This window comes from Hypanus sabinus, chromosome 2 (genome assembly GCF_030144855.1).
Source record: "Hypanus sabinus isolate sHypSab1 chromosome 2, sHypSab1.hap1, whole genome shotgun sequence".
NCBI lineage: Eukaryota > Metazoa > Chordata > Chondrichthyes > Myliobatiformes > Dasyatidae > Hypanus > Hypanus sabinus.
Genome location: NC_082707.1, coordinates 108,561,123 through 108,588,194, shown reverse-complemented (window position 1 = coordinate 108,588,194; position 27,072 = coordinate 108,561,123). Strand labels below are relative to the sequence as shown.

Genomic DNA, 27,072 nt, shown 5'->3' with positions numbered 1-27,072 from the left:
TGACTTTGTGGGAGAAGCCAGAGAGTGGCAGTAGATGGTTGTTTCTCTTACTGGAGGTCTCTGACCAGTGGTGTGCCACAGAAACTGGTGTTAGATCTGTTGTCATTTGTATCAATGATCTGGATGATAATGTGCTTAACTGGATCAGCAAATTTGCAAATGACACCAAGATTGGGGGTATAGTGGACAGAGGGGAAGGCTATCATCGCTTGCAGATAGATGCAAATCAGCTGGAAAAATGGTTTGAAAAATGGCGGCTGGAATTTAATGCAGACAAAGTAGCATCACAAGTAGATAGGATCATAAAGCTTGGCACCTTGGCCTTCATAAAGTATTGAGTACAGGAGATGGGATGTTATGAAGAAATTGTATGTAACACTTACCCAAAAGGCTGGTATATGTAGGGGAAAAGGAGATCCAGCCACACACCAATCCCACCTCCCATACACGCAGGTGCTGTGAGAATCGAGTTAATGCCTCGCGCCCGCCAACAGTAACAAAGAAAAAAGAAGAAACCCCCTTATGTAACCCCCTGGGTCGCCTCAGGCTCGCTCAGCTTATTCTCGTCTAGGGGGAGCAGCCTTCGGCCCTGCCAAAATGGGTAATCAGCTGGTGTGGATGCTGTGTGATGTCCCCGCCTCGCCCAAAAACAGACAGTACACCATATGCGATTAAATGAGTACAATTTATAAAGGTTACTATAACTAAGTGATTAATAACGATACAGTTTATATGAAGAGAAAAAAATAAAGAAAAGGCGCCAAACTTATCAAAGTCCAAACCACTTCGTGCACAACCGTTGGAGCTCAATTTCTGAAGTCTTCTGGCCACCATTCGATCCCCTCCGAACTCCTCGACTCCTAGCTCAGGACCCTCTGAGTGGTCAACCAAGCACATCTAGCTTCAACCCCCCCCCCCCCCTTGGAGATCCTCCCGGCCTCGGACCCCCACTTGGGGTCCGATCCTCGCCCAACTTACAGCATTGCGTCCTCTCTCTCGACCCCCTCGCGCCGATCTGCCCAAAAGCCCGTCAACAAAAGCTTACAGACTCAGAAGAAAGAACATTAATCCCTATTTGGTTTACAAAGGAATACAATTCTCGTTATCAGTAAATTTTAACCCAAACAAGCTTCCAGCACTCTCGCAACAAAGAAACATTCCTGCTTTTAACAAATCAAAGAAGCCCTTTCCCAACAGTAACAAAGAAAAAAGAAGAAACTGTAGCGGTGTGCTACAAACAGCGCTAAAATTACGACACGGAGTCGGTAACTGCAGTCGAAGGAAAAACTTTATTCGAAAACTTCAGCCTCACTTTTAAGCCTCTGTCAACCGGCCCCCCATGGCGAAGAGGCTCCAAAGCTCTGTGCTCGCAAACCCCCGTAGGCTATCTAATTGTGAGTCGGTTCGCATACGCTAGGAAATGAGCTGCCACATAACCCCCCCCCAGAACCGGCGATACACCCCCCAATGTCCACAGCCTGGGCCAGAACCTGCTTGGGAGGTCGGCCTCTGCGCCGAGGCGCCGGAAACTCGGCCGGTTGCGCCAGGTCCACATGGGCCGGCTTGAGGCGGTCCACCGTGAAAACCTCCTCCTTCCCCCCAACGTCCAGCACGAACGTGGACCCGTTGTTCCGGAGCACCGTAAACGGCCCCTCGTATGGCCGCTGCAGCGGTGGCCGATGCCCGCCCCTTCGTACAAACACAAACTTACAGTTCCGTAGGTCTTTGGGTACGCAGGTCGGGTGCCGCCCATGCTGTGAAGTGGGTATGGGGGCCAGGTTACCGAGCTTCTCGCGAAGTCTGCCCAGGACTGCAGCGGGTTCTTCCTCTTGCCCCCTCGGGGCTGGTAGGAACTCCCCGGGGACGGCCAGGGGCGCGCCGTATACCAACTCGGCCGACGAGGCGTGCAGGTCGTCCTTGGGCGCTGTGCGGATGCCGAGAAGGACCCAGGGAAGCTCGTCCGCCCAGTTGGCTCCTCGCAGGCGGGCCATGAGGGCCGACTTCAGGTGACGGTGGAAACGCTCCACTAGCCCGTTCGACTGTGGGTGGTAGGCAGTGGTGTGGTGCAGCTGAGTCCCCAAAAGGCTGGCCATAGCTGACCACAGGCTGGAGGTGAACTGGGCGCCTCTGTCGGAGGTAATGTGGGCTGGTACACCAAAGCGGGATATCCAGGTGGCGATCAGAGCTCGGGCGCAAGATTCGGAGGTGGTGTCGGTGAGCGGGACCGCCTCTGGCCATCTTGTGAACCGGTCCACGATAGTCAGGAGGTAACGCGCTCCGCGCGACACTGGCAGGGGGCCCACGATATCCACATGAATGTGGTCGAAACGCCGGTGGGCGGGATGGAACTGCTGCGGTGGGGCTTTGGTGTGCCGCTGAACCTTGGCCGTCTGGCAGTGCATGCACGTCCTGGCCCATTCACTGACCTGTTTGCGGAGTCCGTGCCAAACGAACCTGCTGGAAACCATCCGGACAGTTGTCCGGATGGAGGGATGCGCCAAGTTATGAATGGAGTCGAAAACACGTCGCCGCCAGGCTGCGGGGACGACCGGACGGGGCTGGTTGGTGGCGACGTCACAGAGTAGGGTCCTCTCACCTGGGCCCACGGGGAGGTCCTGGAGCTGCAAACCAGAGACTGCAGTCCTGTAACTCGGAATCTCCTCATCTACCTGCTGTGCCTCTGCCAGTGCCTCAAAGTCTACCCCTTGGGAAAGGGCATGAACGGTAGGGCGAGAGAGCGCATCCGCCACGACATTGTCCTTACCCGAGACGTGCCGGACATCCGTTGTGTATTCAGAGATGTAGGACAGGTGGCGTTGCTGGCGGGATGACCAGGGGTCGGATGCTTTCGTAAACGCAAAGGTAAGCGGTTTGTGGTCCGTGAACGCGGTGAAGGGCCGACCTTCTAGGAAGTACCTGAAATGCCGGATTGCCAGGTAGAGCGCCAACAGTTCCCGGTCAAAAGCACTGTACTTGAGCTCGGGTGGCCGCAGGTGTTTGCTGAAAAACGCCAGGGGTTGCCAGCGACCTGCGATGAGCTGCTCCAGCACCCCACCGACTGCCGTGTTTGATGCGTCCACTGTGAGGGCGGTAGGGGTGTCCATTCTGGGATGTACTAGCATTGCGGCGTCAGCCAAAGCTTCCTTCGTTTGAACGAAAGCGGCGGCGGACTCCTCGTCCCAGGTAATGTCCTTGCTCGGACCCGACATCAGGGCGAACAGGGGGCGCATGATCCGGGCAGCTGAAGGGAGGAAGCGGCGGTAGAAATTGACCATACCTACGAATTCCTGAAGGCCTTTGACCGTGGTGGGTCGGGGGAAGTGGCGGACCGCATCTACCTTAGCGGGCAGAGGGGTTGCCCCGTCCTTAGTAATCCTGTGGCCCAGGAAGTCAATGGTATCAAGTCCGAACTGGCATTTGGCAGGGTTGATTGTAAGACCGTACTCACTCAGTCGGGCGCAGAGTTGACGGAGGTGGGACAGATGCTCCTGACGACTGCCGCTGGCTATGAGGATGTCATCCAAATAGATGAACGCGAAGTCCAGGTCCCGTCCCACCGCGTCCATTAACCGCTGGAACGTCTGTGCGGCATTCTTCAGGCCGAACGGCATGCGGAGGAACTCGAAGAGGCCAAACGGGGTGATGAGAGCCGTCTTGGGGACGTCGTCGGGATGCATCGGGATTTGATGGTACCCTCGGACAAGGTCGACCTTGGAGAAGATCCGGGCGCCGTGCAGGTTTGCCGCAAAGTCCTGAATGTGCGGCACAGGGTAGCGGTCCGGTGTGGTAGCCTCGTTCAGCCTGCGGTAGTCGCCGCACGGTCTCCAGCCCCCCGTCGCTTTGGGCACCATGTGCAGGGGGGAAGCCCAGGGGCTGTCGGACCGCCGGATGATCCCCAATTCCTCCATTCTCTGGAACTCCTCCTTCGCCAGTCGGAGCTTGTCCGGGGGAAGCCGCCGAGCACGGGCATGGAGGGGTGGTCCCTGTGTCGGGATGTGGTGCTGTACGCCGTGCCTGGGCATGGCTGCTGTGAACTGCGGTGCCAGAACCGATGGGAACTCCGCCAGGACCCTGGTGAAGTCGTTGTCGGACAGCGTGATGGAGCCGAGGTGAGGGGCTGGCAACTGGGCCGCGCCCAGGGAGAACGTCTGAAAGGTCTCGGCGTGTACCAGTCTCTTCCTGGGCAGGTCAACCAGCAGGCTGTGAGCTCGCAAAAAATCCGCACCCAGAAGCGGTTGGGCTACGGCGGCCAGTGTGAAGTCCCACGTGAACTGGCTGGGGCCGAACTGTAGCTGCACCTGACGGGTGCCATAGGTCCTTACTGTGCTGCCATTCGCGGCCCTCAGGGGGGGACCCGGTGCCCTGCTGCGAGTGTCGTAACTTGTCGGAGGTAAAACGCTGACCTCAGCCCCAGTATCGACCAAAAAGCGGCGTCCCGACCTGCTATCCCACACATACAGGAGGCTATCCCGATGGCCAGCCGCCGTAGCCATCAGCGGCGGCTGGCCCTGGCGTTTCCCGGGAACTTGCAGGGCGGGCGGCAACGGCGGGCTTCTGCGCCCCACCGCTGGTGGTAGAAGCACCAGTGGTCATTGGGCCGGGGGTTAGTGGGCTCTGCAGCCGGGCCTGGACTGGTTTGCTGCCGGGAGCGTGGCTGGGAGATCTGTGCGATGGACGCCCCGCTCACCTTTTTGGCGTTCCACAGCAAGTCCGCCCGGGCTGCCACCTTCCGGGGGTCACTGAAATCCGCGTCGGACAGCAGCAGGCGTATGTCCTCGGGCAGCTGCTCCAGGAATGCCTGCTCAAACATGAGGCCTGTGTGTCCCTCGGCCAGAGACAACATCTCGTTCATTAAAGCCGATGGAGGTCTGTCGCCCAAGCCATCCAGGTGCAGTAAACGGGCAGCCCGCTCGCGCCGTGAGAGTCCGAAAGTCCTGAGGAGCAGGGCTTTGAATTCCGTGTACCTGCCGTCTGCCGGGGGCGACTGTACGAACTCCGTGACCTGGGCCGCTGTGTCCTGGTCGAGGGAGCTCACCACGTAGTAGTAGCGGGTGTCTTCTGAGGTGATCCGGCGAACGTGGAATTGGGCTTCGGCTTGCTGGAACCATAGGTCCGGGCGCTGTGTCCAGAAACCCGGCAGTGTCAACGAAACCGCATGAACAGAGGCGGCGTCGGTCATTTCTGGTCCAAAAATCGTTTGGACCGTCGGGGTCACCAATTGTAGCGGTGTGCTACAAACAGCGCTAAAATTACGACACGGAGTCGGTAACTGCAGTCGAAGGAAAAACTTTATTCGAAAACTTCAGCCTCACTTTTAAGCCTCTGTCAACCGGCCCCCCATGGCGAAGAGGCTCCAAAGCTCTGTGCTCGCAAACCCCCGTAGGCTATCTAATTGTGAGTCGGTTCGCATACGCTAGGAAATGAGCCGCCACAAAACCCCCTTTACACTCTTCCTCCACCAAATAAAAGTCATGTCCTCATGACTACTAAATAACTCGCCACCTTTCCTGCCAACACACCGTAACCCAAGCACAAACAGTGACATCTCCTCCCCACACAGTAAACCTCATGCCCTACTTAGGCCAACTATCTGGGAGTTCCCTAACCCTTCTGAGACCTCCGTACCCCCTCCCCTAAACCCTTCAGGCTCGGACACAACTGGGCATACCTTGGGCCCACTACCAACTCCTCTCTCAACCTCTCACTCATGCCCCACACTGCACACAGCTAACTCCCCCCGCTACACCTGACTCAATGGGAGAAGGGCCAAAGGTCTCTTCCTCAATCAAGGGAAAGTCAGCAAAAGGCAGCATGTACCACACATCCAGCACATCATCCATCGAATCTGTATTCTTCCTCATTTCTGTGATCGGTAGCTGCTGTTTGATCTTCTCCAAACGGAAACACGTGGCCTGCACTGATCCCGCAGGCTCTTCAGCCTCCTGTTCAGTATTCACTGCACTTCTCTCCTGCTGCTTCTTCTTCCTCATGACTTCTTCCAGATCAACTTCCAGGTTTTGCACTTAATTTGAACTGTCGATGGTCATCTTCCGGTTCCCTTCAAGCTTCCACTTCTCTCTTCTGAGATTTGTCTGTAATTTCTTCACCTCCGCAAACTCCCCTCTCCGGGTTCTCAGTTTGCTATTACCCTCAGTCAGACAACTTTCTTCATTCTCTCCAACTTGTAAGTCTTCCGAATGGTTCCAGATCACTTTCTCCAGTCTCTCCGTCTTCATTTCAAACTTGATTCCGTAGAGACAGTCAGTCACGAGCTGCGACCTTCACCAGCCCTGGCACGTGTCCAGAAAACACTTTAACTCGGTAGTTCTCAGCTGCTCCTGCAACGACCTCACTTCATATTCTCCTGAGGCAAATCCAAACACCAAGAGATCATCCACATACACCAAAACTCCAAACGCCTCCACATCCCCTATGGTCTTCCACCTGCCCCGCAGGAAGGTTGCAAGGGCTCCAGATATGCCCTGTGGCATCTTTTCAGACCCGAAGACCTAAGGAATTTGTAACGGCCATCTTCTCCTTATCAGCACTCCTGGGAATCTGGGGGTCCCCATCACTTGGGCTACCTCCCCAGGTCGGATCACCTTGGGCCTCGCCTGCGTACACCACACTGTCCCTCGTTTACACTCTGGATCCAGCCCTTGGGAGGCAACCCCTTCTGCGAACACTGCTCGAAACACTGGATGCGCCAAGAGGGTCTCCAGAAAGTCTTCCCCCCCTTTCTCCTTACAAGCCCCCAGGAGCCGTCGCACAACTGGGGAGTTAGTCCCCACCAGGAGGGCAGCACCACCGGTTTCCACCGGGTCAGGACACACCAACACCAACGTCTCAATGGCTTCCGACACTCCCACATCGCCCTCCGAGAACTCCAATCTCACCGATAGGTACCCATCGTACGGGTAGTCACCCTCGCTCACACCCCAAATCTGCAGGGCGTCAAATGGGGTTACGGGCAAATGCTTTAGATATTGATTGTAGAAAGACCAGTACAATAAGGTTACCTGCGATCCCGTATCAAGAACGGCTTTTGCGTAAATTCCCTCTATCCGTAGACCCACACTGGCACGAGGTCCTACCAGCCCATCCGGAATAGAGGCGTGGGCACCCGGTTGTCTTCCGTCTGATCTCTGGGAAAGTGTTCCTCCAGAGGCTCCAGTCCGTTCCCTCACTGAGCCTCTCCTTAGTTTCCCGACACCTCTCCCTTTTTAGTCATAGGGGGGCTTGTCTTCCGCGGGACTCCTTGTCTCTCACAATCCCACCTAAAGTGTCCCTCCTCTCCACAGCTGTAGCACCCCCTCGGCCTTCCACAGTCCCGCCTGAAATGCCTCTCTTTCCCACAGTTAAAGCACACGCTGCCTGCCACCCCTCCTCCCCCAGGACAGCTCCTGCTCCCAATCCACTGCACTGATCGCCCCTGAGAGTAGGTACCTCCCCTCCAAAGGGGCTTCCCTACTCCCCGGGGGGTTGTCATTCCTCCACCCAGCCACCACTTCTTGTATTGCTGAGGATCGCTCCCGTAGGCCCGCGCCCCTTTTCCGTCCCAACGCTCTCTCTTCCTCTCGCACCTCTCTAATCAGTTGCCCGAAGGATGGAGGGGGACCTTTCCTATAAGCCTGCTGGATTGTCCACACCACCTTGTCCTCCTCCAGAGAGCCACTGAATAGCTGACTCATCCTCACGCTAGCCACGTCAGTCGCCTTCACTACCCCCCGGCGCCGCAGCCCCGAGAGCATCCCCTCCGTCCTAAATATGTACTCGGAGAGCTTTTCCCCTCTCCATTGTTCCAGGCATTGGAACTCTGCTAAAAGCAGCCAGGGTTCCCCTGACAACACAAACGCTCCCTCCAAAACTTCTATACTGTCCTCCACTGAGGCCCCAGGCTTCTCAGCTTTCAACTCCCGGACGGTTTTGGCTGCTAAACCCCTCAAACTTTCCACCAATCGCTGCCTCATCTCCTCCTCCGAGCCTGGCCACCCCTCTAACATCAAGGACGTCTGCTCGATCCAGGTCTCATAGTCCACCTGCCCATCCGGAGTAGGCTTGGCTCCGGAGAACACCCCCAGCTTCAGCCGTGGCCTTTCGGCCACCCCCCACCAGGGAATTAAGTGTGGCTGCCAGCTCCGAGGCTTCCACCCTACCTGGGGAGTGGGGCTTAGTCACGACTCCCTCCTCCCACCTCCCTTTACTAGTGCCAGGCACCTCTCTGGGGTCCACCTCTAGCTCTAGCTCTTCCCCCGATATCTCCTCAGCCTCATCCTTGTAGAAGTGGAGCCCCCACGGCCCCTCCTCCCCCGGAACACTGACCGTCGCCGGCAGTTCCAACGTCCTGACTTCAGCACTCGTACGAACCAACACCCAGCCAGACTCCACCTCTTTACCACACCTACCCAATACCTGCCCAATACCCTTCTCCGAACTTAAACTCCGCACTATCGCGTCCCCTGAAACTCGAAAATCCACTCCGCTCACTACGCATGCGTACTGTACTGGTACATCTTCAAACTGGCATCAACAAACAATCTTATCTCTGTCCATCTCCGCTCTGCTGCCTGCGCGATTCCACAGCCCCTGACAATCCAATCCGGGACGAGCACCCCACAATGTAACCCCTTGGGTCGCCTCAGGCTCGCTCAGCTTATTCTAGTCTAGGGGGAGCAGCCTTCGGCCCCGCCAAACTGGGTAATCAGCTGGTGTGGATGTTATGTGATGTCCCCGCCTCGCCCAAAAACAGACAGTACACCATATGCGATTAAATGAGTACAATTTATAAAGGTTACTATAACTAAGTGATTAATAACGATACGGTATATATGAAGAGAAAAAATATAAAGGAAAGGCGCCAAACTTATCAAAGTCCAAACCACTTCGTGCACAACCGTTGGAGCTCAATTTCTGAAGTCTTCTGGCCACCATTCGATCCCCTCCGAACTCCTCGACTCGCAGCTCAGGACCCTCCAAACTCCTCGACTCGCAGCTCAGGACCCTCCGAACTCCTCGACTCACAGCTCAGGACCCTCCGAACTCCTCGACTCGCAGCTCAGGACCCTCCAAACTCCTCGACTCGCAGCTCAGGACCCTCCGAACTCCTCGGCTCACAGCTCAGGACCCTCCGAGTGGTCAACGAAGCACATCTAGCTTCATCCCCCCTCCTTGGAGAACCTCCCGGCCTTGGACCCCCGCTTGGGGTCCGATCCTCGCCCAACTTACAGCATTGCGTCCTCTCTCTCGACCCCCTCGTGCCGATCTGCCCAAAAGCCCGTCAACAAAAGCTTACAGACTCAGAAGAAAGAACATTAATCCTTATTTGGTTTACAAAGGAATACCATTCTTGTTATCAGTAAATTAGCATTCCTGCTAGTTAACAAAAAGAAGAAACCCTTTCCCAACAGTAACAAAGAAAAAAGAAGAAACCCCCTTTACATGTATAAGACATTGGTGAGGCCTAATTTGGGGAATTGTATGCAGTTTTGGTCACCTACAGGAAAATGTAAGTAAGGTTGAAAGAGTACACTGAAAATTTACAAGAATGTTGCTGGGTCTGGGGAACTTGAGTTATAAGCAAAGATTAAATAGGTTAGGACAGGGGTGGGCAAACTTTTTGACTTGAGGGCCACAAAGGGTTCTAAAATTTGACAGGGGGGCCGGACCAGGAGCAGATGGACTGAGTGTTTTGGTAATACACCTCATATGAGAAAATAAAATATCATGGGATATGTCGAAAACATGTGCTTTAATTTCAATTGAAAATGAGCAAATGCATTACAACAAAATATCTGTCTTTGAAGTCCCATGGTATTTAGCTATTTATTGAAATGACTTTTAAAACACTGAAAATTAAATGAATAAAATACAGCTTTTTTAAATAGTAACAGTTATTATTTTAAAGCACTGAAAATTCTGTTATCCTTCAAGATATTATCATCATCACTCTCCTCCTGACTGTCTTTATTTCAAAAACGGTAGGAGATGCAGGTCTACTTCTCCTGCTCCTTCTTATTCAATTGTCCCCTGTGCCAAAACTCAACAATGACCCGCAGAATGACAGAACAGTGAGAGCGCGCCAGTATGCGGAGCGCGTTATTTGATCTGGAGCGCATTTTTTATTTTGAGAACGTACGTGCACCTGCGCACTACTCATGTCCATCACATAACAGAAATGACATGTAACATGTCAGGCTTATTGAAAAAAATATTTTCAAATGCATTTTTTACATAACACAACGAAGAAACTTATTTTTAATTTCAGTGGGAACAGTGTTGTTGGTCTCCCTTTTTAGCCAGCGCATCAAAGTCTGGATTTAGTTTTGTTGTGGCGATTCTCAGGATGGATCTGAGGTGTTGGTCAGTTAACTTGGATCTGTGGCTGGCTTTGTTGATGTTCATGACGCTGAACGCCTGTTCACACAAATAGGTCGAGCCGAACAAAGAGTAAAGCGCAAATGTGGAGTAATACGCTGCACCTCAACAAAGGTCAATGTGTAGCGAGCGGTGTGCTACATGCAGCGCTAAAATTACAACACGGAGTCGGTAACTGCAGTCGAAGAAAAAAACTTTATTCGAAATCCCCAGCCTCACTTTTAAGCCTCCCTCAACCTGCTCCCCTGCGCAGAGGCTCCAAAGCTCTGTGCTCGCAAATCCCCGCAGGCTATCTCCCTTAGCCGGAACGCTGGCTAATTGTGAGCCGGTTCAGATGTGCCAGGAAATGGGTCGCCACAAATGTATACAGAGTGTGTCATCTATTGGGAAAACGCCAGAATTGCGGGGAAAAAGCGTTAACAAGGTTTATTAATATAATTTCATCAAGTTCTGCGGACCGGATTAAAAAGCCGTAGTTTACCCATGCCTGGGTTAGGACTTTGTTCCTTTGAACAAAGAAGATTTGAGCGAAGCATGCAAAATTATGAGGGATATAGATAGGGTAGATGCAAGCAGGCTTTTTCCACTGAGGTTAGGTGGGACTACAACCAGAGGGCATGGGTTAAGGGTGAAAGGTGAGAAGTTTAAGGGGAGCATGACAGGAATCTTCACTTGGGGTTGTAGACGTGTGGAATAAGTTGCTAGTGAAAATGGTGCATGCAAGTTTGATTTTAACTTTTAAGCAAAGTTTGGATTGGTACATTGATAGTAGGGGTATGGAGGACAATGGTCGATGGGTGTAGGCAAATTAAATGGTTTTAGAATGGACTAAATTGGCTAAAGGGACTGTTTTTATGCTGTACTTTTTTATGACTGTATGACTAATCTGGCCCGGCACTTAAATTGATCAAACCTCGAGTCGTTCCTTGCTCTCGAACCTGGGCCCTGCCACTTCAATACACTCCTGAGCTTGGGTTCCATCGCCTTGATTCAGCCCTACTTGACCTTTGCAATTTGGTCCAGTGCTTAAATCGATCAAGCCTTGGGTCCTGACCCGCCGCCTTGATTCGGCTTGTAAATGCCACAACCATCCTGCATCTTCAAGACTTAAGTTCACAGTTCAAAAATGCCAGGTCAAGTAGGAAGTTCAAAAATTGAACTCCGAGAGGGAAGTTACAGACTATTGATTGCAGTGATCATTTCCCAGGAATAGTGTGATTAGTAAAATACTTATTGACTTTTTTTGTTTTGTTTGCTACAGGCAAGTAGTTGCTGCAACATGCACAACACGCTGGAGGAACTCAGCAGGTCAGGCAGCATCTGTGGAAACGAACAGTCAATGTTTCGGGCCGAGACCCTTCATCAGGACTGAAGAGGGAGGGGACAGGGGCCCTATAAAGATCAAGGGGTAAGGGAGGGGATAGGCAGGAAAGGTGAAGAAGGAATGTAAGGGGACAGCACTATGGGTAGTAGAAGGAGGTGGAACCATTAGGGAGGTGATAGGCAGCTGGAGGAGGAGGCAGAGTGAAACTGGGAAGGGAGGGGGAGGGAATTACCGGAAGTTAGAGAATTCAATGTTCATGTCAAGGGGCTGGAGACTACCCAGACAGTATATGAAGAGTTGCTCCTCCAACTTGAGTTTGGCCTCATCATGGCAGTAGAGGAGGCCATGTATGGACATATCCGAATGGGAATGTGAAGCAGAGTTGAAGTGGGTGGCAACTGGGAGATCCTGTCTGTTGTGGCGGATGGAGTGGAGGAGCTCGACGAAACGGTCTCACTGATATAGAGGAGGCTGCACCAGATGCAATAGATTACCCCAACAGACTCACAAGTGAAGTGTTGCCTCACCTGGAAGGACTGTTTGGGACCCTGAATGGTGGTAAGAGTGGAGGTGTAGGGACAGGTGTAGCACTTACGCTTGCAGGGATAAGTGCCAGGAGGGAGATCCGTGGGGAGGGACTTATGAACCTGGGAGTCACAGAGGGAACAATCCCTGCGGAAAGCGGAGAGTGGTAGAGAGGGAAAAATGTGCTTAGTGGTGGAGTCCTGTTGAAGGTGGGGGAAGTTGCGGAGGATAACGTGCTGGATCCAGAGGCTGGTGGGGTGGTAGGTGAGGACGAGGGGAACTCTGTCCCTGTTGTGACAGGAGGATGGGGTGAGGGCCGAAGTGCGGGAAATGGAGGAGATGTGGGTGAGAGCATCTTTGATGACGGCAGAAGGGAAACCATGATCCTTAAAGAAAGAGGACGTTTGAGATGTCCTGGAACGGAAAGCATCATCCTGGGAGCAGATGCGGCGAAAGCGGAGGAACTGGGAATAGGGAATAGCACTTTTGCATGTGGCAGGGTGGGAAGAGGTATAGTCGAGGTAGTTATGAGAGTTAGTGGGTTTATAGAAGATGTCATTGGACAGTCTGTCTCCAGAGGTGTCACCTGGCACCAACCAGCCTTCTCCTTCCCACCCTCCCCCACCTTCTTTATAGGGGCCCTGCCCTCTCCCTCTTCAGTCCTGGCGGAGGGTCTTGGCCCGAAACATTGACTGTTCGTTTCCACAGATGCTGCCCAACCTGTTCCTCCAGCATGTTGTGCATGTTGCTTTGACCCCAGCATTTGCAGAGTATTTTGTGTTTAAGTAGTCTCTGTATATTTGAAAGGTATATGAAAGCAGAGGTGCAGGAAGTTGATAAGATATATAATCTCTACCAAATGATGAGAAAGTCGAGCATGACAGTGCTTTATGTACTTAGAGTTTGCTCAGGTTTGGTACGTCAACTAAAATTCTGGCGAATTTCTAATGATGCGTTGTGGAGATTATGGCTTGGTATGGAAACACCAGTGCCCAAGAAGAGAAAGTCTATAAACAGTGGCCGATGTAGCCCAGTCCATTACAGGCAAAGATCTCACCACCACTGAGCACATCTGCAAGGAGCACTACCAGAATTGTGCATTATCCACAATCAAGGACCCTCATCATCTAGGTCATGCACTCTTCTCACTGCTGCCATTGGGAAGGAGCCATAGGTTCCACACCACCAGGTACGGGGACTCTTATTGCCTTTCAACCATCAGACTCTTGAATCACTGGACCATTCACCTCTCTGTGAGTACATGGCTCCTCCGTTGAGAGACCTAAGTGCACCAAGTTCCTAGGAGTTCACATCACAGATGACCTCACCTGGTCCCTTAATATCACCTCCCTGCACAAGAAGGCACAGCAGCGCCTCCACCTCCTAAGAAGATTAAGGCAAGTAAGGCTACCACATCCTATTGTAACTACATTTACAGGAGCACAATTGAGAGCATCTTGACAAGTTGCATCTCTTTCTGGTATGGGAGCAGTCGAGCACTGGACTGGAAGTCCCTACAAAGGACTGTGAGAACCCCTGAGAGGATCATAGGGGGTCTCCCTACCATCCATTTCTCGGGAGCACTGCATAAGCGGGGCCCTTAGTAATAATTCATCCAGCATCCTCTTTGACTTTCTAGCATCAGGCAGGATACGATCTATAAAAATAAGAATGGTCAGGATGGGAAACAGTTTCTTACCCCAAGCTATGAGGCTTCTGAACTCCCAGCTACATTGTATTCAAAGTGTCACTGGTTAATCTGTTCTGTATCTTCCAATATTTAAAATCAATACACCTTAGTTTTTTACAAATGTGTGATTCATCTGTAGATTTTATAAGTTATCATGTGTTATGTATACTATATGCTTTTCACCCTGGTTTGAAGAACGTACATTATATGGTTATTTATGTTAATTACACGTATATAGTTAGATGATAATAAACTTGGCTTGACTTACCTCAACTCTGAACTGATTCCACAACCTATGGACTCACAACTCCTGTTCTCAGTTCATTTATTTATTTTTATTTGCACAGTTTATCTTTTGCACATTGGTTGTGTATCGATATTTGTGTATACTTTTTAATTGATTCTATTGTACTTACAGCCTGCAATAAAATGAATCTCATGGTAGTTTCTGGTGTCATATAGCTATATATGTGCCTAATTGTAGTAACTTTGTGTATTGCACTGTACTGTTGCTGCAAATAACAGATTTTATGATGTGAGTGATGATAAACCTGAATCTGATATGGGTTTCTATTCTGCACTGAGTGTGAGAAGGGGGAAGGGAGAGGGGAATCATGGTCAGGGAAAAGGGAAATGGACAGGGGAGAAAGCATTAGAGAGACATTCTGTAATGATCAATAAACCAATTGTTTGGAATCAAATGACCTTGCCTGGTGGTTTAGGGTTAGGTGTATATATATATGCCTAAGACTTATGCACAGGACTGTACATACTTGGATAATATATTTATTTTGAATTTGGAACTTGCCTTGAGATATAGTCAAGGAATTTGCCTTTTAAGGTAAAGGGAAAGCTGCACATATGGAAGAAATAAGACATTTTAGTTTCATAATTGGGCTAAACACAATAGAGTCATTGGAACTGGAAAATAGAATGGAATACTTTGAGAATGTAAGTGGGAGGAATTAAAAGTCCAGGTATCTATGAAATTCTATAGGCTGGTAATGGAAATTTATAGCTAGCTTTTCTCCTGAGAGAGAGAAAGAGACAGATTCAAGAAGGGAAGAGTCAGAGAATGACTGCAAAGATGACAACAAGGTGGAGATTGACATTAAAAGTAATGCTGCATCACAATAGCACCACCCTTGTCAAAACATTTAAGGATGATACCAGGATGGTTCTCTGTGAGCAGAGAGCTGCAACTTCAGAGGGTTGAAAGGGATTGAAGGGACTTGAAAAAAGCAAGGTGATTCTTGTCCTCTTGCAGTTGATGGCAGACTTTGAATAGATTCCTAAAGGGTAAGAGGCGAGTGAGAAGGCCCAAGTGGATTAGTAGTTCTGAACGGGAGAAGTTGTTCATTGTTTGGAATGAAAACTTCTGGTCAAAGAAATAAGCAGATGTAGAGGCAGCAGACAAAATGTCTTTTAGGCTCAGAATTAATTAGATGGCGCCGTAGGTGGACAAAACTAATTCTGCTAATTGGGTAGTTCAGCACAAGGTGGCATTTCTTTCAGGTGAAAATGAAACATGTAAATATCAGCTACTAGAAGGTCATTTGTATTTTAAATCTGAGTTGGATAGATAATTACTTGGAGATGGTTAAGGGTGGGTGAGCCTGTATCACAGATCCCCTCTCTGTCATTTAGAGTTGAGGGGCTGTTCCTCTCTTCCTCTCAGAATGATTTCTACAAGTCTTTTCAATTCCTCCTTGTGGAGGTGACTTGCACACTCTGTTTTAGCTTGGGTCTTCTAAGATAACTGAGGAGGATTTATTGTTCGAGCTAATTCACCCAATAGTTTTCCTGTTAATCAATAATTGAGGTGAGTTGTATAATATCACTTCGTAGACCAATCCCATGGCAACTATTTGCATTACATTCATCACTTTCACCATTCAAACCTAACTAAATACTGCTAGCCAAATGTGCATTGCCGAGAATTGAGCAGAATTCTCTATTGCTGAATAAATGCAGCAGACCATCAAGCTAAGGAAGATTAAATGCACGTTTCTGAGATTTTAGCTTTACAGTCCATGTTTGTGCAAAAGCACAAATTGAATTGTATGAGATAAGAAGTCAAAATTCAAAGTTCCGTTCCCTTGCTCTTACATTGAATGTCTACAATAAGCACAAACAGTTTTTAGAAGAGGAAAACATTAACAATAGGCATTTACAGAAGTCAGACTCAAAGCTAGTTAAAGGCTTCCTTGTTCAAGTAGAATTGACTGACAAAGGGCATTTATTTCTTCTCATTTTTTTAAAAGTATGTACTTGTATCTCAACTGCTTTCAACATTTCCATTGAGTTTAGTCCATTGATGAATACTCTATTTGTTCTCAGTCTCATTTTTCTCGCTGTTGAAGACAACTCCAAACTGCACAATGCTAGCAAGTCTCTGAACTGCTGGTCAAAGCAGAAACTTGCAGTCTGAATATTAAATGCCTTTGAGGGTGGCTAGTCCAGTCATGAGCTTGAACAATTGTTCCTCAAGTACTTTGCAATAATCAGGCAGTTTTCTGCCCCACTTTTTCTGCTCCCTTTCTTCAAGTGTGGCTTACCTTTATCAGGTTTCAAGACTGGTCGTCTTTCCTCTGAACAGCTTCTACCTGACTATCTCTGGTGTTGAGGCTCTTACATTATCAGTGTGTACATAAACAGTGCAGGAGATTCCAGCCTTAAAAATACCACACTTGGAGAACATTTAAGCCAAAATATTTGCATGCTGGTGAACATTCCTAATATTTTTGCCCAGTTAAAATTTGACAGACCCCTTGGTTAATGGTAGGGGTCTATGGCATAAAAATGGGTTGGGAACCCCTGGTATGAGGAGTGTCTGATGGCTCTCGGCCTGTACTCATTGCAGTTTAGAAGAATGAGGGGAGATCTCATTAAAACCTATTGAATATTGAAAGGCCTGGATAGAGTGAACATGAAGAGGAAGTTTTCTATAGTGAGGAGTCTAGGATCAGAGGGCCCAGTCTCAGAGTGCAAGAATATCCCTTCAGGACAGAGAAGAGGAGGAATTTCTTTAGCCAGAAGGTGGTGAATCTGTAAAACTCATTGCTACAGATGGCTGGGGAAGCCAAGTTTTGGGGTATATTTAGTGCAGAGGTTTTCTTAGATTCTTAATTAGTAAGGGTATCAAAGGTTATGTGGTGAAGGCAAGAGAATGGGTTGACTATTGTCAGACTATTGTAAACAAGAGAAAATCTGCAGATGCTGGAAATCCAGCCAACACACACAAAATGTTGGAGGAATTCAGCAGGTCAGGCAGCATCTATCGAAAAGAGTATAGTCGAGGTTTTGGGCCGAGACCCTTCATCAGGACAGAAGAGAAAAAAAGGAGTCAGAGTCAGGTGGGGGGAGGGGAGGAAGCAACACAAGGTGATAGGTGAAACCAGGAGGGGTGAAGTAAAGAGCTGGGGGGTTGATTGGTGAAACAGTTACATGGCTGGAGAAGGGGGAATCTGATCAGAGAGGATAGAAGGGTTAGGAAGAAAAGGGGGTGGAGCATCAGAGAGAGGTGATGGGCAGGTAAAGAGATAAGATGAGAGAGTGGAATGGGCAATAGAGAAGGGAGGTGTGTTACTGGAAGTTCAAGAAATCGACATTGGAGGCTACCCAGATGGAATATAAGGTGTTGCTCCTCCAACTTGAGTGTGGCTTCATTGCAACAGTAAAGGGGGCTATAGTCTGACATGTTGGAATGGGAATGGGAAATGGAATTAAGGTGGATGGCCACTGAGAGATCCCACTTGTTCTGGCGGTAAGTATGTAGGTGCTCGGCGAAGCGGTCTCCCAATCTACGTCCGGTCTCACTGATATACAGGAGGCCACACCAGAGACGCTAGATACAGTAGTTGACCCTAACAGACTCACCTGGAAGAACTATTTAGGGCCCTGAATGGTAGTTAGGGAGGAGGTAAAGAGGCAGCTGTAGCACTTGTTTCACTTGCAAAGAAAAGTGTCAGGAGCGAGATCAGTGTGGACGGATGAATGGCAAGTGCTCAATGATTGGGAGGGCTTTACTGAGATGTACTGGACTGAATCCATTAACCATTGTAGGATTTTCTGCAAAGGCATTGATGTAGTGCAGCCAGTCTTACACTTTCCACCACACATCTGTATACAGTCAGCCCTCCTTAATAGCGAATTCCGCATGCATGAATTCAACCAACCGTGAATCGTGAAAACCCAGAAGTGCTCTTCCAGCACTTGTTGTTCGAGCATGTAAAGCCTTTTTTTTCTTGTCATTATTCCCTAAACAATGCAGTATACCAATTATTTTACATAGCATTTACATTGTATTAGGTACTGTAAGTAATGTAGAGATGATTTAAAGTATACGGGAGGATGTGTGTAGGTTATCGTGGATCAGGATAGAAAAAAATTGGAAGTAAGTCGGAACAGGTATATCCAGTATTATTTTGCGTCAGTTAGTCAAACATTTGTCTTAGTATATAGTATATAATTTACCTTTCTATGCATATAAAACGCTTAAGAGCATATATTTCAGTGCCGGGCTTGGGAACGGAAGTTCCCGAGTTTGAATCAGTGACAGACCTCTCCCGAGTGTGCTCTCCACTGTGCCGGGTTGATGTGGAGGATCAAAAACCCAAAACCCAATAATTAAACCTCTGTGTCGCTTAGTAATAATTGTAGCTTTCAACGGGGCAGAGCCTTTCTCACTTTATCCTTTAAAATTGTTACTATCGTTGACCGACATAGCCTAACGCTTTTCCAATGACCGATGGCGTTTCACCTCTTTCTGATTGCTCTATTATTTCCACTTTATTTTCAATTGTGATCGTGATTATTTTTGTGAACAGAAACACTGCGAATTCAGAGCTCTGACGCTAAATAAGGCCTGGGGTTCCGCTGGGTCCTAAGGTTCACCGCATTCAGGTTGAATAAGGGACTTGAGCATCTGTGAATTTTGGTATCCGCAAGGGGTCCCAGAACCAATCCCTCACAGATAACTGTATACAAGTTTGCCATGGTTTTTGATGATGTGCCAAATCTCCACAGACTCTATGGAAGTAGAGGTGCTGTTGTGCTTTTTTGCAATAGTATTTACAGTATATGATAGGTCCAGGACAGGTCCTCTGAAACAGTGACATCCATCCCATACTTTAGTTTTATATCTGATCTGATCTGTAGTGACATTGCCTTCATGTCATTTTAAATTATTATGACTTTATTGTAGCTCTTCTGAGATAAGTTGTTTAAAATCACTGGAATTTCCTCATCTATCTGAATGATTGAGATTTTAGTTCTTCAACATCATTATTATTATCAACTCCTGTTTCAATGTCATCATTGCTTGATGGATTTGTCTGTATTTTTGTAGCCTCATCGTTCAGTTCTAGCTTGTTTTTGGAAATCAATAGACCTAATAAATTGAGCAAAATCATTAAAGTAAATCAGAATTCTTGTCAGAATATTGCATAACGTAAACAATAATAGCAAAATGAAATGAATTATCAGGCTTTTGATATTGCAGTTTAAATTTTGTTAGAATTTTTTTCCCTGTTTGCGGTTTCCTAAGATTCTCACTTTCTAACAAAATACCATAATTCACATTGGAATTAGATCTTTATTGTTTGAAGTTGTTCTGCCATTGATTTTTGATTTAGATTAATTTTTCCTCCCTTTTGGCAATGCTGAGTATCCACTTCTACCCAGGACAAAACCATTACCCATGCACAAGCCTTCTCTATTCACCATTTATTCTGTGTGGATTGGTGATCATATTACGTCTCATGTCATTGATGGTTGTTCTCTTCATGTTCAGATTTTCTTCAAAATAAAAAGAACTCCATTTTAGGGACAAATTGTATATGCCCCTATTTCTTGTAATTTAATTATAACTATTATATCATGATATAAAGTGTTTGTTTTTGTTTCAGCAGGTATAAGAAACATTAAAACTCAATGCTCATTTCTTCTTGTAGTGCACAGTAGTTATAATCCTGCATGTATGATACTTTAACTAATGTTGCTAGGCAAAATCTTTCCATTAAACAATTAATGCTCCTAATTTAGTGGTACTGAAATTTCTTAGCTAACAGATTCATCAATAGGATTGATTTACTTATTAATATCTAATAACTGGTTTAGCATCTTAACACTTGGCAGCAGCATTCATTTCGTTCGTGTAATTGTGTTCAACTGCATACAATCGTAACATTGAATTTCAGCTATACATTTGGTAAATCGTCCACAGTTTGCAGTTCTGGCAAGTTTGCAACATTTGAGATAGTGATTCAGTTTAAAAATTTCACAAAATATTAAAGTTTTTATAATATGGTAGTTTACATTTTGCAATGACCAAATTCAAGTATAGCGATGCTTTCTTTGGTTGTGTCTTATGGCCCTCGTGCCTCTGACTCAAAATAGTTCAGTACTGTTAAAACTGCTGCTGCCAACTTAGACTGAACTTAGACGTGTTCTTGAGCACCAAGCTGATACCAAATCTAACTGGTTGCTCAGCATGTGGCGGACCTCCAGCTACCATTCTGCCCAGTTCTTAAATCATGTTGGTGGCTTATAGCTTAATGCAAGTCCATAGAGTGCATTGCATTATTATGGGTGACCTTCACATATGACTCTTTACATCCTTTCTGGAGAACTTTCCAAACTAGTTCTCACGCTTTGATTTGAAACTTCTGCAGTATTTGTAGCTTTTCACAGTAATAGTCTCCTGACTTGTTCCCCCTGTCACTCCAGGAAAGGAAGTTCTTCAAAGCCCTGTTTGGAAAAGTAAGTTTGAATGCCTAGTCTGATCTTAACGCACTAAGGGATTACACCACTCTATTTAAATTTCAGACAGTAACTTTCAGTAATTTATTGGCCAAAGTTGCATAAAGCTCTGTTTGTTCATTTCTAAAGTAAATTTTTTTAATACAAGTGGTTTGCAGTTTTTTCCCCCACTGGTCTAAAATGGTTTGGTGTGTGAAGTGAATATAAATTTCTTCTTATTTTGCTGTTGCAACCGATTTTGAATGATGTATGTGTTACTGTTTGGGAGAAGAGGGGAAATAAATGACAAAAAATCACTCTCTTGGATGTAGAGGGGCTGCACTTGTCAGTTTCTCCTGTAACATGTAAAGGATGATCTGTGATCTGATTAGTGCTTATTAAAACTGGCATAGAGGAATAAAAAGGCAAAATATTTAACACATACATTTAAAGACTGCAATATAGCTTCACTCTGCGAACCAAAATCAATTCAAGGGACAGATTATCTTAATTTGTCCAATTTGATCATGGGAACTCAACTGATTTACACACACTCTGAAGTTAGATGTTGTAATTTACCATAGTTCTTTTGTGGAGCATTTAGCATGTTGCAGAAATTATAGACATATTGAATAATTGTGATAATGCAAGGTGGAGGCAACATAGTGGTTAGCATGATGCTATTAAGGCTTGCGGTATCAGAGTTCAGAGTTCAATTCTGGTGCCATCTGTAAGTAGCTTGTATGTTCCTCCCTGTGAACATGTGGATTTCATCTGGGTGCTCTGGTTTCCTCCCACAGTCCAAAAACATTCATACATTAATTGATCATTTTAAATTCTGTGTAATTTGGCAAGGGTTAACAAGTGTGTAGCTGGGTAGTGTGGCTCATTGGACCAGAAGGGCCTGTTCCTCACTGTATCTAGAAACAAGTAAATCACTGTAGATCAATCATCTTCACAGATGGTTGTTCATATGTAGTATCAGCAGCATACATTTGTGTTGATCTAATGGATCCACAAAACAGCACATTTTTAAATATGAAAATAATAAAATTTTCCTGAAACTAAGCTTTTTGAAACTGGTTGTTACCTATTAATCGACCAGATTTAAATTAATTCAGAATGTGGTGTTGCTGACAGCTAATTTGGTTGTTCATTTTGTGCTGTCTATTGTTTTGACATTATCTGTCTACCTGTAGTGCAGTGTTTTTGTGAACCCATAATGGTTTGTCGGCTATTCATTTTGTTTTGGTCGTGTTTGCTACCCATATGAATTTTTCTTTTCGTGGGTCATTTATTCCCACTTGGTCTTCCTGGTACAGTTTTTTTTATACTCAGCAGTGCAAAAGAGAAATTCTATCTCAACCAGTTGAACTGCTGCCTTACAACTCCAGTAACACACTTGTGGTGCTGTCTGTGCAACGTTTACATATTCTCCGATGGGTTTCTTTCTGTTGCTCTGATTTCCTTCCACATCCCAAAGACAACATGTTAGTATGTTAATCGGCCAGTGGCTGCCATAGACTTGGTGGGACAAAGTGCCCATTTCTGGCACTGTATGACTATCTGTTGCAAGGTATTAGCTTGTGTGTAAGCAAATCTTTGAGTTTCTACTCAATCATCAGGCTGACCCCAAACATTATTTGGAAATGAATTGCAATATCTCTAATTGTTTTAATAAATGTTCAAAGGGATGTGGTTACTATACTCTTGGTACTTTACAGGTGGAATAAGGATGAATCAGATTCTCTATGCTCATCTAGTTATTTTCTGAGGAAGAAGTCCTTTGGGATCAAGAAAGATTTGCTTCCACTCTGGTTGTGAAGGTTGTGAGGCAACAGATTACACCAGTGTGGGAGTGATACTCTGTGGAATGTGCAAGAAGTGCCCTGTAGCGTTTGAAGTGGGGTCTGCACGTACCAGAGGTTCACAGTCATAGCCAGGTATTTCCAGGTGTAGCAGGGAGTGTTCATATTTTCCCAAGGATTGGAGCACATTCTTAAGTGTTTTCTTTGGGTAGGTTTGGTGATATTTTTACACAAGAGAGTTTGGGACCATGCTAATTTCAAATGTGTGGCATTAAGTTAAATGATCTAACTCCATAATCATTCTGCCTTCCACTATTAGTGGAGGGGCTCTTTGTTGTTTGAAGTGATGTCCATGAGGCTGGTAGAGTAGTCAGTACTTCTCCTATATTTTTGTTGAGGTTGTCACCTGGTAAAGATCATATTCCCTTGATGGACAGGATCTAAACTTCATTCTTGGTGTGTGTGTGCGCGCGCACTCCAGGTGCTCCTTGAAGGGCTAAGATCAAACATAAAATCATTTCTCTCAGCTGTTGGGATCTTGTTTTAATTTTAGTAGTTGGTGGCCATGTTTCCCTTGTCTTGGTGCTCAAATGCAATGTAAGACCATAAGACAGAGGAGCAGAATTAGTCAATTTGACCCATCAGGTCTGCTCAATTGCTCAATCTGCTCATCATCGCTCTCAACCCCATTCTCTTGACTTCTCCCCATAACCTTTGAGACCCTTAATAATCAACAACCTATCACCCTCTGCTTCAAATGTACCCAATGACTTGGCCTGCACAGCTATCTGTGGCAATGAATTCCACAGATTCAAAACCCTCTAGCTGAAGAAACGCCTCCTCATTTCTCGTATAAAGGAACATCCTTTTTTTTCTGAGGCTGTGCCCGCTGGTCCTAGATTCCCCCACTATAGGAGACATTCTCTTCACACCCTCTCTATTTAGGCCTTTCAATGTTTGATAGCTTCAATGAGATTCCTCCTCCCCTCCCCACAAATTCCTCTAACCTCCAGCGATTATAAGACAGGCCCAGAGCCATCAAGCATTCCTCCCTCGTATGTTAATCCTTTCATTCTGGAATAATTTTTTTGAGCCTCCTCTGGACCATCTCCAATGTCAGCACCTATTCTTGGATAAAGGGCTCAAAACTGCTCACAAAACAAATGCTGTCTGACCAATGCCTTATAAATCCTCAGCATTACAGCTTTGCTTTTATATTCTAGTTCACCTGAAATGAAAGTTAAAATTGTGTTTGCCAGCCTTACCACCAACTCAGCCTACAAGTTAACCTTTCAGGAATCCTGCACGAGGACTCACAAGACTCCTTGCACCTTGCATTTTTTGAATTTTCTCCTCATTTAGAAAATAGTCCGCACCTTTATTTCTTCTACTAAAGTGCATGAACATATACTTCCCTGCACTATATTCCATCTGCCACTTTGCCCCTGCTCTTAGTCTGTCCAAGTCTTTCTGCAGACTCCCTGCATTCTCAAACTTATCTGCCCATCCACTTATCTTCGTATTGTTTGCACTCTTGGCCATAAAGCGATCATTTCCATCATTCAAGTCATTGACATATAGTGTGAAAAGAAGTGATCCCAATACTGGCCTTTATTCCCACTCTCTTTCTCCTACCAGTCAGCCAGTCGTCTATCCGTTCATTCCTGTAATACCATGGGCGCTTACCTTGTTTAGGAGCCTCATATGCGACTCCTTGTCAAACACCTTCTGAAAATCCAAGGAAACAACATCTACTGACCCTCCTTGGATTATCTTGCCTGTTATTACCTAAAAGAATTCCAACTGATTAGTCAGGCAAGATTTACCCTTAAGGAAACAAAACAAACCAAAGTTTGCATTATCATGGGCATCCAAGTACCCTGCAACCTTATCCTTAATAATGGACTCCAAAATTTCCCAACCACTGAAACCAGGTTAACTGGCTTTAATATCTTTTCTTTTGCCTCCCTCCTTCCAGATGGAGCAGCCTCGATAGGCTAAATGGCCTAATTCTGCTCCAATATCTTATGGTCTTTAATTGTGGAGTGACATTTGCAATTTGCAACTGTGGAACCATTTGAGAATTTAGTGATTTGTGAAAGATCACTACTAATATCTCAACAACCTCTTCAGCAACCTCCTTCAGACCTCTTGGATGTAGCCAATCTGGCCCAGGTGACATTTACATTCAGACCTTTCAGCATTCCAAGCATTTTTCCTTAGTAATGCCAACTACACTCACTTCTGCCCCCAACACTTAATTTTCTGACACACACTGCTGGTGTCTTCTACATTGAAGACTGACACAAAATGCATAAGATTTTCACCATTTTTTGTCCCCTATTGCTACCTTGGGTATCCTGTTTTATCCTCATATTTCATCTTTTCTCTGCTCTTTGCTTTTCTAGTTGCCTTATGTTTGTTTTTTTTTTAAAGCCTTCCAATCCTCTAATTTCCCAGTAATCTTTTATACGTTATATGCCCTGTCTTTTTCTTTTATGCTGTCTTTGGCTTGTCAGTTACAGTTTCCTCTTTGTCCTTTTAGAATTATTCTTCTTTGGGATCTATCTATCCTGCACATTTGGAACCACTCCCAGAAACTCCAGCCATTGCTGTTCTGTTGTCATTCCTCATAGTGTCCCCTTCCAAACAACTTTGGCCAGCTCCTGCCTCAAATTCCATTTATTCCACTGTAATACTGATAAATCTGATTTTAGCCTTGCCCTCTCAAACTCTTTAGGAGGAGCAGCACCTTCTAAGGGTTCTTTTACCTTAACTCCCCAATCAAATCTAGTTCATTACACAAAACCCAATCGAGATTGTTTTTTCTCCTATGGGCTCAACCACAACCTGCTCTGAAAAGCCATATCGTAGAAATTCCTTCTCTTGAGAATATAGAACCATAGAACATTATAGCACAGAAACAAGCCTTTTGGCCCTTCTTGGCTGTGCCGAACCATTTTTCTGCCTAGTCCCACTGACGTGCTCCTGGCCCATATCCCTCCATACACCTTTCAAGTATCTGTCCGAGGTTTTCTTAAATGTTAAAAGTGAGCTCATATTTACCATTTCATCTGGCAGTTCATTCCACACTCACACCACTCTCTGTGTGAAGAAGCCCCCCCGTCAATGCTCCCTTTAAACTTTTCCCCCTTCATCCTTTACCTATGTTCTCTGTTTTTTTTTTCTCCCCTAGCCTCAGTGGAAAAAGCCTGCTTGCATTCACTCTATCTATAACCATCATAATTTTAAATACATCTATCAAGTCTCCCCTCATTCTTCTGCACTCCAGGGAATGAAGTCCTAACCTATTCAACCTTTCTCGTTAACTCTGTTTCTCAAGTCCCAGCAACATCCTTGTAAACCTTCTCTGCACTCTTTCAATCTTATTAATATCCTTCCTGTAATTTAGTGACCAAAACTGCACACAATACTCCAAATTCGGCCTCACCAATCCCTTATACAACCTCACCATAACATTCCAACTCTTATACTCAATACTTTGATTTATAAAGGCCAATGTACCAAAAGCTCTCTTTACTACCCTATCTATCTGTGACACCACTTTTAGGGAATTTTGTATCTGTATTCCTAGATCCCTCTGTTCTACTGCACTCCTCAGTGTCCTACCATTTACCTTGTATGTTCTACCTTGGTTTTTTTCCTTCCAAAGTGCAATACCTCACACTTGTCTCTATTAAACTCCATCTGCCATTTTTTTAGCCCATTTTTCCAGCTGGTCCAGATCCCTCTGCAAGCTTTGAAAACCTTCCTCATGGTCCACTACACCTCCAATCTTTGTATCATCAGCAAATTTGCTGATCCAATTAACCACCTTATCATCCAGACCATTGATATAGACAATAAATAACAATGGACCCAGCACTGATCCTTGTGGCACACCACTAGTCACAGGCCTCCACTTAGAGAAGCAATCCTCCACTACCACTCTCTGGCTTCTCCCATTGAGCCAATGTCTAATCCAATTTACCACCTCACCATGTATACCTAGCAACTGAATCTTCCTAACTAACCTCCCATGTGGGACCTTGTCAGAGGCCTTACTGAAGTCCATGTAGACAACATTCACTGCCTTTCCTTCATCCACTTTTCTGGTAACCTCCTCAAAAAATTCTAATCAATTTGTTAAACATGACCTACCACGCACAAAGCTGTGTTGACTCTCCCTAAGTCCCTGTGAATGCAAATACTTGTAGATCCTATCCCTTAGTACTCCTTCCTACTACCGACGTCAAACTTATCGGCCTGTAATTTCCCGGATTACTTCTAGAGCCTTTTCTAAACAACGGAACAACATGAGCTATCCTCCAATCCTCCGGCACTTCACCCATAGACACTGACATTTTGCCAGGGCCCCTGCAATTTCAGCACTAGTCTCCTTCAAGGTCTGAGGGAATACCCTGTCAGGTCTTGGGGATTTATCTACTCTGATTTGCCTCAAGATAGCAAGCTTCTCCTCCTCTTCAATCTGTATAGGTTCCATGACCTCGCGACTTGTTTGCCTTATTTCCATTGACTCCATGCCAGTTTCCTTAGAAAACCCATTTAAGATCGCCCCCATTTCTTTTGGTTCCATACATAGCCGACCA

At 46.5% G+C, this 27,072-nt stretch overlaps 1 protein-coding gene across 8 annotated transcripts in view; it reads left to right on the top strand.

Annotated features, from left to right (window-relative positions):
* The window catches only part of numb (NUMB endocytic adaptor protein), a 279,062-nt gene that overhangs the window by 139,508 nt on the left and 112,482 nt on the right, over nucleotides 1-27,072 (top strand). For 6 of the 8 annotated variants that reach the window (XM_059951811.1, XM_059951802.1, XM_059951794.1 and 3 more), the window contains one exon: nucleotides 20,643-20,675. The exons of the other annotated variants lie outside the window; for them this stretch is intronic. In XM_059951811.1, the coding sequence (XP_059807794.1) occupies nucleotides 20,643-20,675 (33 nt within the window). The remainder of the gene's footprint in view (nucleotides 1-20,642; nucleotides 20,676-27,072) is intronic. 8 annotated transcript variants of the gene reach the window in all.